General features: G+C 49.6%; 1 protein-coding gene across 1 annotated transcript; it reads left to right on the top strand.

Moving 5' to 3' along the window:
- Positions 1–63: 63 nt before the first annotated feature.
- On the top strand, positions 64–1,186 carry cUnh15orf40 (chromosome Un C15orf40 homolog). The gene is given in 7 exon segments (XM_084168911.1): positions 64–232; positions 236–370; positions 535–664; positions 765–865; positions 868–903; positions 1,033–1,043; positions 1,045–1,186. Coding segments are annotated over 7 exon segments (594 nt in total). The 5' UTR covers positions 64–130; the 3' UTR covers positions 1,124–1,186.
- Positions 1,187–14,616: the final 13,430 nt, after the last annotated feature.

A 14,616-nucleotide genomic window follows, 5' to 3' on the forward strand; every position in this document is an offset into this window, starting at 1 on the left:
GCGGTTCATGATTTGAAAACATGCGCAGATAGGGCGCAGAGTTGACACCGATGTGTTGCAACGTTAGCTGTGTTTAACGTTACATGTTTTGACCAACTGTGCCTTGAAGTTACAGGAGATTATTCAAAAAATGCACTGTATTTTCAATAGTCACGGACATTCCTTGATGTTCACCCAAACCTGTTCTCTTTGTTTAACCCGGACACCATTATTTCAGGTGTTACATTTTAGCTAACGTTACTTTATCCAAAACCATTTGTCTCTCACCTTCTGTCGGAGACTGTCCCCATCATCACATCAGTTTGAGGGACATTTTGCAGCAAGAAGAAATTACTCTGAAATGCATAAAATTCCCAAAAAGACCAAAACGGTAAGGCTGTGCTAAAACAAGCACCATGTAGGGTTTAGCTTTACTAGCCAGCCAGAGGTTTGGTTAAGCTAATTTACTGAAATAATTGTAATGCAGACCTATGGCTACTTACTAACAGTACTACAGTACGTTCTAAACATTTTGTGCTCCTCGCCTTTCCTCAGAATAAAACTGTAGGCCTACAGAAGCCGTCGCAGACACCTTCGTCTTCTGGGCAAGTAACTCGAGACAAGAACAAAGTGGTGACAATTTCAGTGCAGGCGAAACCGGGATCTGAACAGAACGCGATTACAGGTGTACACATTTTGTATGCGAAACACTGATGGCAAAATAAACTCCGCTAGTAAATACTAATTGAGTATTTTGTAAAACTATATATATATATATTACGTAGCTATGGTACAATATTTTCTTTCCTATGTGTCTATAGAGGCAGTAGGTGTCGCTATTGCCGCACCGCCAACTGATGGGCAGGCCAATGCGGATCTCGTTCTGGAGTTGAAGAGAAGAGAGGCGAAGTCGTTTTGGACAAGGTTTGAGAGCTGTGTATGGACATCTCTGGATGCTTCATGATGCATGTTTATGTACTGTGTTGCCCATAACAGAACAGTTTCAGGAACGTAAACTAAAATGCTTCATCATGTCCTTATGTCTCTCTGCAGGGCTCCAGATCCTGAGAAGATTGTCAAGGTGACTGGGTCACTAACCCCGGAGCAGGTGTTAGACAGGTTAACGCAAGAGGCTTCTCGATGACATCATGGAGGACTTTTTATTTCAGGTCCTCTGCACCTTTACAGTATTGTTGATTTTAAGATATCTATGGAAAACAGCTCAGATAAAATAGTAGCCTACTTTATTAATCCCCAAAGGGGACATTTGTTTGCATCAGCTGATACATACACCAATAAATGCACAATTTGTGAAATGCCCAATAGTGAAGCATTCTATAAGGATTTCAACTGTGTAGTGCTCTGCAATTACACTGTTGAAAGAACCCTTGTTTACTGAGGCCATCCTCTCTGTCCTCAGAAATAATTTGCTGTCTTAAAATCTTTTGCACTGTGTTATTGTTTTTAAAAAGTAAAATATCAATGACAATGAGTCTTGCCTCAGGTGTGGTTACTGAAATGATTGTTATTGATGTTTTATGTTCATACTGAAAAAGTTATCCCAAGTTCACACCTTTTCAGCCCACAAGGTATCTAAGGTATATGTTTTATGTGCAAATATCTTAGATAATTTAGCCTTTTCTTTGCATGCTTTTTTGTTGCCCCTAAAACGTATGTTATGTTTATTTTCTTGGAAAGCATGTGGGTATTTATTTCTGTATCTTATTGCTGTAGTTGTGGTAAATGAAATGAGAAATTTGGCAATAGAAATTAAAATGTCAATGACGTCTGTGACTCCACCGGTCCTGTGGTGTGACAGCAGGACAAGGCAGTAAGCCTGAAACCTGTGCTTTTAATCATGCTGTGTGGAGGAATGTTTGCTTCCCAGCAGAAATTACTCCAAAAGTAACCTTCATTTTGAATGACACTTCAACCATTACTAATGTAAAAGGTACTTAGCCTAACATAAAAGATGCAATACATTTTTCCAAAATGTCATTTATTTTCATGCAGCTGGTTACCAAAAAAGTGGCAGGATGACCGCTTTATTGCTGTTTGGATCCCAGATTTCCCCTTACATTTTTATAATCTGATAGCATACAGTGGGGAAAAAAAGTATTTAGTCAGCCACCAATTGTGCAAGTTCTCCCACTTAAAAAGATGAGAGAGGCCTGTAATTTTCATCATAGGTACATGTCAACTATGACAGACAAATTGAGATTTTTTTTCTCCAGAAAATCACATTGTAGGATTTTTAATGAATTTATTTGCAAATTATGGTGGAAAATAAGTATTTGGTCACCTACAAACAAGCAAGATTTCTGGCTCTCACAGACCTGTAACTTCTTCTTTAAGAGGCTCCTCTGTCCTCCACTCGTTACCTGTATTTGTCATGAGCCTCTCACTCCACCGGGTTACCACCCTAATTTTCTTCCACTCTGCTCACCACTCTCTCTACTCAGCCTAACTAGCTCCACCTGTCCCTGCTCTGCTCTGCTCTAATTACTCTGCCAGCTGCGCTGCATTACCCACTACCTCTCCCAGTATTTAAGGCCCTGTCTTTCAGCTCTCCGGTGTCAGATCGTCTGCAAAGCTCACTCCCGGAACCTGTTTGCTCGCGCTTCTGGCTCACCCTGGTTTTGTGACCCCGGACCTGCCTGATTTTTGGATACTCTTCTGCCCCAGGAGATCCAGACCTGCTTTCTGCCTTAACGACTCCTGACTACTCTTCAATCCCGGTAACTCTGACCAGCCTTCTGCCTTGCTACTACGTATTTTGGATTTCCCTTGAACTGTACTGCTGCCTTGTTTCATTCCGCCCTGTTGTGTCTGTGTCTCCCCCCCCCAGGACTTCTGGACCACCCACCACCGGCTTCATAGGACGCATCGCTGCCACTGGGGGGGGCACAGACCCAGCACATTGGACGGGATCCCTGTTACCCCTGGAGCCTTCATTCACTCCCTACTTCCCTTTTCCCTTAAGTTTTAATAAACTTTCTGGTGTGACGCAATTGTGGTCCTCTGGTCGTCTGTCTGAACCGTGACAGTACGATCTGACCATTATGGACTCAGCGCACACTTCCCTCGACATGGAAACCGATGAGCATGAGCAGCAGTTCCAGCAGCAGCAACAACAACTCGCCATGATCATTCAACTCCTCACCAACCTTACCCCAGCCAGTCTGCCCACCAGCCCTGCCCCCGAGTTACCTGCCCCGGTCATTGCAGCCGCTGCTCCGGAACCCAAGATTGGAAACCCCGAGCGGTTCAACGGCGATTCAACCCAGGTCCGGCCATTCCTGACTAGCTGCCGACTTCAGTTCTCCTTGCAGCCAAGGACCTTCGCCACGGAGGGGGCTAAAGTTGGGTATGCCATCACTCACCTGACGGGCCGAGCTCGACTCTGGGGAACAGCAGAGTTCGAACGTCAAACCCCCGCATGTGCAACCTTCGACCTGTTTGCTGAGGAGATGCTGAAGGTGTTTGACCTGGATTCACCAACCGCAGAGGCGTCTCGTGAACTGTTCAGTATTCGACAAGGCAGACGTACAGTCGCAGACCATTCCATCGACTTCCGAACCCTGGCTAGACGAAGTTCTTGGAACACACCATCGTTGGTGGACGCGTTCTTCCATAGTTTGGCTGACTATATCAAGGACGAGTTGGTCTCCCATGAACTGCCTTCCACTCTTGATGAAGCCATCGCACTGACTGTCAGGATCGACAGAAGGATACAGACCCGTCGTCGTGAGAGGGGGCGCCAAGGTCCACCTACTACCGGCATTCGGAGAGATCCGACTGGGCTCCTGTCATCTACTGCCACTCACCCAGGTCAGCTTGATCAGTCTGAGCCTATGGAGATTGGGCGAGCCTCTCTCACTCCTGCAGAGCGCCAGCGCCGCTTCACCTCAAACCTCTGCCTCTATTGTGGAGGTGATGGACATCGTGTGGTAACCTGCCCTTTAAAGGGGCGAAGCTCACCGGGCATAGGGGGAGTCCGGTTGAGTTCTATGACCATCCAGTCCTCCGACCGCAAACCCCTGCTGCAAGTTCACCTCCGCCTCTCTGACTCAACTCACACCCTGGCTGCTCTGGTGGATTCTGGCGCCGAAGCCAACATAATGGACATCAAGCTGGCACGCCAACTGGGACTGGAGAACCTCCGTTTGACACCTCCTATTCCTGCCCGGGCACTGGACGGACACTTACTCGGATCGGTCACTCATGTCACGGCCCCGGTCTCGATGGGTCTGTCCGGAAACCATCAAGAAACTATCCAGTTTCACCTGCTCCCCTCTCCAGGCCAACCCCTCATCCTGGGTTACCCATGGCTCCGCCGGCACAACCCTCAGCTCGACTGGGTGACCGGGGTGATCAGGGAGTGGGGAGAGGACTGCCACCGAACCTGCCTGCTTGCTGCCGCACTACCCCCTCGGCCAGAACCTACTAACTCCGCTCCTGACCTCTCCAATGTCCCAGAATGCTACCATGGTCTCAGAGAGGTGTTTAACAAAGCAAGAGCCACATCTCTGCCCCCTCACCGACCGTACGACTGTGCCATCGACCTCCTCCCTGGAACAGCCCCTCCAAAGGGTCGTCTTTATTCGTTGTCTGCTCCTGAAAGAAAGTCCATGGAGGACTACATCAATGGCTCTCTGTCCGCAGGATTAATCCGTTCATCTTCATCTCCTGCTGGTGCTGGCTTCTTCTTTGTGGGGAAGAAGGACGGATCTCTTCGCCCCTGCATCGACTACAGGGGACTCAACGACATCACAGTGAAAAACCGTTACCCTCTGCCTCTGCTCACCTCTGCTTTTGAGTTGCTCCAGGGAGCCACTGTTTTTACCAAGTTGGATCTCAGAAACGCTTACCACCTAGTGCGGATCCGGGAGGGAGATGAATGGAAAACCGCATTCAATACACCAACAGGCCACTACGAGTATCTGGTTATGCCTTTTGGCCTCACCAATGCTCCTGCTGTGTTCCAGGCTCTAGTGAATGATGTACTGCGGGACATGTTAAACAAGTTTGTCTTCGTTTACCTGGATGACATCTTAATCTACTCCAGAAACCTGTCTGAACACACCCGCCATGTCCAGCAAGTCCTTCATCGTCTTCTGGAGAATTCCCTCTACGCCAAGGCAGAGAAATGTGAGTTTCACGTCAAGACAGTGGCCTTCCTGGGGTACATAGTGGCAGAGGGAAGTATCCAAATGGATCCGGCCAAAGTATCAGCAGTCACTTCATGGCCAGTTCCGGAGAACAGAAAGAAGCTGCAACAGTTTCTGGGGTTTGCTAACTTCTATAGAAAGTTTATCCGGAACTACAGTACCGTTGCTGCCCCTCTCACTGCTCTAACCAGCACCAAGCAACCCTTCACCTGGACCCCAGCAGCCGACAAAGCCTTCAGTACCCTCAAGGTGAGGTTCACCTCCGCTCCCATCCTCCAGATGCCTGATGTGGACCGGCAATTCATTGTGGAGGTGGACGCCTCGGATGTGGGAGTTGGTGCTGTGATTTCTCAGTGGGCTGCGGAGGATAGGAAGCTCCATCCCTGTGCCTTTTTCTCACGTCGGTTGTCCCCCTCTGAGTGCAATTACGACATAGGGAACCGTGAGCTGCTGGCTGTGAAGCTTGCCTTGGAGGAGTGGCGTCACTGGCTGGAGGGGTCCACCATTCCATTTCTCGTTTGGACCGATCATAAGAACTTGGAGTACATCCGCACGGCCAAACGGTTGAACTCCAGGCAGTCCCGCTGGGCCCTGTTCTTCACCAGGTTTAATTTCACTCTGTCATACCGGCCTGGATCACGCAACACCAAGCCAGACGCCCTCTCCCGTCAATTCCAGAAGGATGACACCCCCTCCAAGGACCCTGTGTCGATTCTGCCAAGTCCCTGCATCGTTGCAGCTCTGACCTGGGCTGTTGAGGAACAGGTGCTGGAAGCTCTCCGTAACCAGCCAGGTCCCAGCACTTGCCCAGCTGACCGCCTTTTTGTCCCCGAAGACCTGAGGTCCCAGGTCGTTCAGTGGGGACATGACTCCCGCCTAGCTTGTCACCCTGGCTCCACCCGCACTTACAACCTGCTCGCCCAGAGGTTCTGGTGGCCCTCTCTGAGAAAGGATGTACGGGAATTCGTCCAAGCCTGCCCCATCTGCAACCAACACAAGTCGTCCTGCCAGCCCCCAGCCGGATTGCTGCAGCCCCTGCCTGTGCCCAGACGTCCCTGGTCTCACATCGCCCTTGACTTTGTCACGGGGCTGCCCCCTTCAAGTGGCATGACCGTCATTCTCACCATAGTTGACCGTTTCAGCAAGATGGCACACTTCATTCCCCTCCCCAAGCTCCCAACCGCCAAGGAGACCGCCCAGGTGGTCCTGGAACACGTCTTCCGGATCCACGGACTGCCAAAGGATGTAGTTTCTGACCGTGGTCCACAATTCTCCTCCGCTTTTTGGAAAGAGTTCTGTCACCTGCTGGGAGCCACAGTCAGTCTGACTTCCGGATTCCATCCCCAATCCAATGGGCAGTCAGAGCGGGCTAATCAGGAGCTCGAGAAGGCACTGCGATGCATGACTTCACGCAACCCCCACTCCTGGTCGCAGCAATTGACATGGGTGGAGTACGCACACAATTCTCTGACCTGCTCTGCCATCGGTATGTCCCCTTTCCAATGTGTTTATGGATACCAGCCTCCTCTATTTGCCAGCCAGGAAGAGGAGGTTACTTGCCCATCTGCACTTGCTTTTGCCCGTCGATGTCGCCGCACCTGGTCACAAGCCCGAGCCACACTCCTCAGATCCGTTGCCAGCTACACTACCGGGGCCAACCGTCGGAGAATTCCTGCTCCCACCTACCATGTTGGTCAAAGGGTGTGGTTGTCAGCGAAGAACCTGCCACTCAGGGTGGAGTCGCAGAAGCTGGCACCTCGGTTCATTGGCCCATTCCCTATCATAAGAGTGATTAGCCCAACTGCTGTCCGGCTCCAACTGCCTAATTCCCTGAGGGTGCACCCCACTTTCCATGTGTCTAAGATTAAGCCCATCCATGAGAGTCCGCTGGTCCCTGCTGCGCCTTGTCCTCCTCCTCCACGGCTCGTCGATGGTGGTCTGGTTTACACCGTCCGCCGCCTGCTTCGGTCCAGACGGAGGGGTAGGGGTCTCCAGTACCTCATTGACTGGGAGGGCTATGGACCTGAGGAAAGGACCTGGGTGCCAGCTAGTCGGATTGTGGATAGGACTCTCATCACCGCTTTCCACCAACGGCATCCTGATCAACCTGCAATCCGTAGGGGCCGCCCCAGAGGGGTCCCTAACCGTCCTGCCCGCTCGGCTTCCTGTCCTGTGCCTGATCCTGTCTCGGGACCTGTCCCATCTCCCGACCACGGCCCTCCGGCTTCCTCCGAGGATGAGGACGTTCACTCGGACCGTTCGGAGGAGTTCTAGCCCTCCTCCGGCTCCCCTCCTCCCGCCCGGCGTGGTGTTGCTCTTGGGACTTCTGGGGCCGTCCCTTGGGGGGGGGGTTCTGTCATGAGCCTCTCACTCCACCGGGTTACCACCCTAATTTTCTTCCACTCTGCTCACCACTCTCTCTACTCAGCCTAACTAGCTCCACCTGTCCCTGCTCTGCTCTGCTCTAATTACTCTGCCAGCTGCGCTGCATTACCCACTACCTCTCCCAGTATTTAAGGCCCTGTCTTTCAGCTCTCCGGTGTCAGATCGTCTGCAAAGCTCACTCCCGGAACCTGTTTGCTCGCGCTTCTGGCTCACCCTGGTTTTGTGACCCCGGACCTGCCTGATTTTTGGATACTCTTCTGCCCCAGGAGATCCAGACCTGCTTTCTGCCTTAACGACTCCTGACTACTCTTCAATCCCGGTAACTCTGACCAGCCTTCTGCCTTGCTACTACGTATTTTGGATTTCCCTTGAACTGTACTGCTGCCTTGTTTCATTCCGCCCTGTTGTGTCTGTGTCTCCCCCCCCCAGGACTTCTGGACCACCCACCACCGGCTTCATAGGACGCATCGCTGCCACTGGGGGGGGCACAGACCCAGCACATTGGACGGGATCCCTGTTACCCCTGGAGCCTTCATTCACTCCCTACTTCCCTTTTCCCTTAAGTTTTAATAAACTTTCTGGTGTGACGCAATTGTGGTCCTCTGGTCGTCTGTCTGAACCGTGACAGTATTAATGGCACCTGTTTGAACTTGTACCTATGATGAAAATTACAGGCCTCTCTCATCTTTTTAAGTGGGAGAACTTGCACAATTGGTGGCTGACTAAATACTTTTTTCCCCCACTGTATCCCCATTACAGGTAATCCGTTACTACCCAACCTGATCAGCTCCAGAGGACCCAAGTAAGGGCTTCCAGCCATCTCGGAACCGGAGACGCTTGCCCACGTGCAGGCTCTCCATACCCAGGGTCTCCCTCATCATGCTGGGCTCAACTGTGTACAACAGGTCCCCGTCAATCTGCTCCCTCTCAAAGGCCTGGCAGTACTGGGCCAAGTTGAGCAGTCGCAGACAGGAGCACACATGTGCCACACTCAGGACCCGTAGATTACAGGGCACCTCTGCTAAGGAGCAGAAGAGTGAGTGCCATGAGCCGCCAGAGCAGGACAAGGAATTGGAGTTCTCCAATGATGGAGGAAGGGGTGGAAGTTTGTGTCTAGCTATTTGTAAATCTTGTGTTTTAGGGCGTACAGGTGGGGGTCTTGCTGCTTTTCTCTGTAAAGTAGGAGACTTGGTTGTCTCAAAGTCAAGGTGCTGTGAGAGGTTGATTTCATCACCCTGGTTCTTCAGGCTCATGTACCTGTAGATTGGCTTCACCTCCATGTATTTGTGACCCTTTTCAATCAACTCTTATTCAAAATGGTGAGATCTGCAGAGGCAGACTAGGCTTTAGTTATTTTGAACATTTACATCTGTCAATTGCCAATTAGGATATTTATGTGCTGTAATATCAATAAAAAGAATAGTGAGGTCATAAAAAATGTATGTTCTGATAGCACACTACAGGAGTCCCACAGGGATTTGTACTTGGTCCATTTAAAATGTCTGATTTCTCAAATGCAAGGAGACAGACTCCTATGCAGCATCCTGCATCAATTCTTGCTTCATTGATACTGTATGTTGGCTAAATGGCAAACTCAATTTCTCTAAAACGGAGTAAACCAGTTTAGTCCCTGCCTCTTCAACTGTGCCACTCTCACACCAAACCTGCATAGAAGTCTTCTTATACAGTGAGCGAAAAAAGTATTTGATCCCATTTTTACATTTACATTTTAGTCATTTAGCAGACGCTCTTATCCAGAGCGACTTACAGGAGCAATTAGGGTTAAGTGCCTTGCTCAAGGGCACATCGACAGACTTTTCACCTAGTCGGCTCGGGCATTAGAACCAGCGACCTTTCGGTTACTGGCACAACGCGCTTAACCACTAAGCTACCAGCTCATGATTGTACGTTTGCCCACTGACAAAGACATGATTAGTCTATAATTTTAATGGTAGGTTTATTTGAACAGTGAGAGACAGAATAACAACAAACAAATCCAGAAAAAAACGCATGTCAAAAATGTTATCAATTGATTTGCATTTTAATGAGGGAAATAAGTATTTGACCCCTCTGCAAAATATGACTTAGTACTTGGTGGCAAAACCCTTGTTGGCAATCACAGAGGTCAGACGTTTCTTGTAGTTGGCCACCAGGTTTGCACACATCTCAAGAGGGATTTTGTTCCACTCCTCTTTGCAGATCTTCTCCAAGTCATTAAGGTTTTGAGGCTGACGTTTGGCAACTCGAACTTTCAGCTCCCTCCACAGATTTTAAATGGGATTAAGGTCTGGAGACTGGCTAGGCCACTCCAGGACCTGAATGTGCTTCTTCGAGCCACTCCTTTGTTGCCTTGGCCGTGTGTTTTGGGTCATTGTCATGCTGGAATACCCATCCACGACCCATTTTCAATGCCCTGGCTGAGGGAAGGAGGTTCTCACCCAAGATTTGACGGTACATGGCCCCGTCCATCGTCCCTTTGATGCGGTGAAGTTGTCCTGTCCCCTTAGCAGAAAAACACCCCCAAAGCATAATGTTTCCACCTCCATGTTTGACGGTGGGGATGGTGTTCTTGGGGTCATAGGCAGCATTCCTCTTCCTCCAAACACGGCGAGTTGAGTTGATGCCAAAGAGCTCGATTTTGGTCTCATCTGACCACAACACTTTCACCCAGTTCTCCTCTGAATCATTCAGATGTTCATTGGCAAACTTCAGATGGGCCTGTATATGTGCTTGCTTGAGCAGGGGGACCTTGCGGGCGCTGCAGGATTTCAGTCCTTCACGGCGTAGTGTGTTACCAATTGTTTTCTTGGTGACTATGGTCCCAGCTGCCTTGAGATCATTGACAAGATCCTCCCGTGTAGTTCTGGGCTGATTCCTCACCGTTCTCATGAACATTGCAACTCCACGAGGTGAGATCTTGCATGGAGCCCCAGGCCGAGGGAGATTGACAGTTCTTTTGTGTTTCTTCCATTTGCGAATAATCGCACCAACTGTTGTCACCTTCTCACCAAGCTGCTTGGCGATGGTCTTGTAGCCCATTCCAGTGTAGGTCTACAATCTTGTCCCTGACATCTTTGGAGAGCTCTTTGGTCTTGGCCATGGTGGAGAGTTTGGAATCTGATTGATTGATTGCTTCTGTGGACAGGTGTCTTTTATACAGGTAACAAACTGAGATTAGGAGCACTCCCTTTAAGAGTGTGCTCCTAATCTCAGCTCGTTACCTGTATAAAAAAAGCTAACAGGCAGGCGTTGGGTGAGGTTGTGTCTCTCTCTGGCGGGAGGTAAGCTTGGCTTATATGGTGTCGAGTAAAGCTTAAACCATGTATTTAGATTGTAGGTAGGTATTGTAGTTAGGTATTGTAGGTAGTTGATCTAGGTAGTTATTGTAGATTATTGTAGGTAAGTATTGTATTCGGTTGAGCCCGGTGAAGCACGAGGCTAGCTAACCCACTACCTGGACTAGCTAGCGGGTAGCTACTGGTAACTATTAGCAACTGTGGATAGTTGTTTCCAATGTTATTTCACGCTTAAGAGTACCTGTAATTATGCCAGCTAGCTACCTACCATTCAGCTGTTTTTCTAACCTCATTATCTGAAGCGTTAACGTTAGGTAGTTAGTAGCTACAATACTCGAAATGTAGCTAGCTTGTTGCTACCTGGATAGCTAACTAAACAATAGCTGGAACGACCTAGTTTTAATATTTGGAGACGCTTTCTCTCCGTTGGGACAGACGCGAACTGGCTGAATCGATTCAGTGGCTAGCTTTGCACTTAACTGGCTAACAGTAGCTACTAAGGGTAAGTTATAACCTACATTTATTTGTGTTTTGTTTTTACATACTGGTAACCAGAGTCGTTCAAGGGAATTCGGGACATGGGTGACTAGTTAACGTTAGCTTGGCTCTCTCTGTGTGTTCGTGCCGTGGGAGGAGGGGTTGGTTCGTTGGCAGAAAGCAATGGCTAGCTAGTATGCTAACTATTCTAGCTAACTAACTGGCTGAATAAGTTGATGATGTACTCACTCAAACTGTCAAAACTAACCCAAAACTTTACACAACGTTAGACACGGACACGAATGATCTGCTTGGCGTGTTAACATACTGGTGGTTTGTTGTAACCGAGTATTGGTGCTAAACCGTGTTATTGGAGGCTGGCATGCTAGTTGGCTATGGCGTCATAGGATTTGGTACCCTGGACAGTTTTCACAGAAGAATACTGTACCAAGTTAGCTAGCTGAATAAACTAAGTTAGAGTCTATTCCTAGAAATCATTGAACCGCTGTAGTTTACAACAATTATAATTTCTAAAGTGGAAGTTGGGAGAGTTATATTTGAGTGTTTCAGTGAAACGTAAGTGAGGGAAGCCCCGCTCTCTCGCTTTCCCAGATGTTTAGTTCATTTCATTCCGATCTCCTTTGCATTATTGTAGCCTTTTTCTGTAGCCTGTCAACTATGTATCTGTCTATCCCTGTTCTCTCCTCTCCTCTCTGCACAGGCCATACAAACGCTTCACACCACGTGGCTGTTGCCACTCTAATCTGGTGGTCCCTGTGCGCATGACCCACGTGGAGTTCCAGGTCTCTGGGAGCCTCTGGAACTGCTGTTCTGCGGCCAACAAGGCAGAGTTCATCTCAGCCTATGCTACCCTCCAGTCCCTCGACTTCTTGGCGCTGACGGAAACATGGATTACCACAGAAAACACTGCTATTCCTACTGCTCTTCCCTCATCTGACCATGTGTTCTCGCATACCCCGAGAGCATCTGGTCAGCGCGGCGGTGGAACAGGAATCCTCATCTCTCCCAAGTGGACATTCTCTCTTTTTCCCCTGACCCATCTGTCTATCTCCTCATTTGAATTCCATGCTGTCACAGTCACTAGCCCATTCAAGTTTAACATCCTTGTCATTTATCGCCCTCCAGGTTCCCTTGGAGAGTTCATCAATGAGCTTGACGCCTTGATAAGTTCCTTTTCTGAGGATGGCTCACCCCTCACAGTTCTGGGTGACTTTAAGTCTGCCTTTGACTCATTTCTCTCTGCCTCCTTCTTTCCACTCCTTTCCTCTTTTGACCTCACCCTCTCACCATCCCCCCCTACTCACAAGGCAGGCAATACGCTTGACCTCATCTTTACTAGATGCTGTTCTTCTACTAATCTCACTGCAACTCCCCTCCAAGTCTCTGACCACTACTTTGTATCCTTTTCTCTCTCGCTCTCCTCCAACACTACTCACTCTGCCCCTACTCAGATGGTAATGTGCCGTTGCAACCTTCGGTCTCTCTCTCCCGCTACTCTCTCCTCTTCCATCCTATAATCTCTTCCCTCTGCTAAATCCTTCTCCCTCCGATCTCCTGATTCTGCCTCCTCAACCCTCCTCTCCTCCCTTTCTGCATCTTTTGACTCTCTATGTCCCCTATCCTCCCGGCCGGCTCGGTCCTCCCCTCCTGCTCCGTGGCTTGACGACTCATTGCGAGCTCACAGAAGAGGGCTCCGGGCAGCCAGGCGGAAATGGAGGAAAACTAGACTCCCTGTGGACCTGTCATCTTTTCACTCCCTCCTCTCTACATTCTCTTCCTCTGTTTCCACTGCCAAAGCCACTTTCTACCACTCTAAATTTCAAGCCTCTGCCTCTAACCCTAGGAAGCTCTTTGCCACCTTCTCCTCCCTGCTGAATCCTCCTCCTCCTCCTCCTTCCCCTCCCTCCTCCCTCTCTGTGGATGACTTCGTCAACCATTTTGAAAATAAGGTTGACGACATCCGATCCTCATTTATTAAGTCAAATGACACCGCTGGTCCTGCTCACACTGCCCTACCCTATGCTTTGACTTCTTTCTCCTCTCTCTCTCCAGATGAAATCTTGCGACTTGTGACGGCCGGCCGCCCAACAACCTGCCCGCTTGACCCTATCCCCTCCTCTCTTCTCCAGACCATTTCCGGAGACCTTCTCCCTTACCTCACCTCGCTCATCAACTCATCCTTGACCGCTGGCCATGTCCCTTCTGTCTTCAAGAGAGCGAGAGTTGCACCCCTCCTCAAAACACCTATACTCGATCCCTCCGATGTCAACAACTACAGACCAGTATCCCTTCTTTCTTTTCTCTCCAAAACTCTTGAGCGTGCCGTCTCTAGCCAACTCTCCTGCTATCTCTCTCAGAATGACCTTCTTGATCCAAACCAGTCAGGTTTCAAGACTGGTCATTCAACTGAGACTGCTCTTCTCTGTGTCACGGAGGCTCTCCGCACTGCTAAAGCTAACTCTCTCTCCTCTGCTCTTATCCTTCTAGACCTATCCGCTGCCTTTGATACTGTGAACCATTAGATCCTCCTCTCCACCCTCTCCGAGTTGGGCATCTCCGGCGCTGCTCACTCTTGGATTGCGTCCTACCTGACAGGTCGCTCCTACCAGGTGGCGTGGTGAGAATCTGTCTCCGCACCACGTGCTCTCACCACTGGTGTCCCCCAGGGCTCAGTTCTAGGCCCTCTCCTATTCTCTCTATACACCAAGTCATTTGGCTCTGTCATATCCTCACATGGTCTCTCCTATCATTGCTACGCAGACGACACACAATTAATTTTCTCCTTTCCCCCTTCTGATAACCAGGTGGCAAATCGCATCTCTGCATGTCTGGCAGACATATCAGTGTGGATGTCGGATCACCACCTCAAGCTGAACCTTGGCAAGACGGAGCTGCTCTTCCTCCCGGGGAAGGACTGTCCGCTCCATGATCTCGCCATCACGGTTGACAACTCCATTGTGTCCTCCTCCCACAGTGCAAAGAACCTTGGCGTGACCCTGGACAACACCCTGTCATTCTCCACTAACATCAAAGCGGTGACCCGATCCTGCAGGTTCATGCTCTACAACATTCGCAGAGTACGACCCTACCTTACACAGAAAGCGGCACAGGTCCTAATCCAGGTACTTGTCATCTCCCGTCTGGATTACTGCAACTCGCTGTTGGCTGGGCTCCCTGCCTGTGCCATTAAACCCCTACAACTTATCCAGAACGCTGCAGCCCGTCTGGTGTTCAACCTTCCCAAGTTCTCTCATGTCACCCCGCTCCTCCGCACACTCCACTGGCTT

The sequence above is a fragment of the Coregonus lavaretus genome (genome assembly GCF_964263955.1).
Source record: "Coregonus lavaretus genome assembly, chromosome: 9".
Taxonomy (NCBI): Eukaryota; Metazoa; Chordata; class Actinopteri; order Salmoniformes; family Salmonidae; genus Coregonus; species Coregonus lavaretus.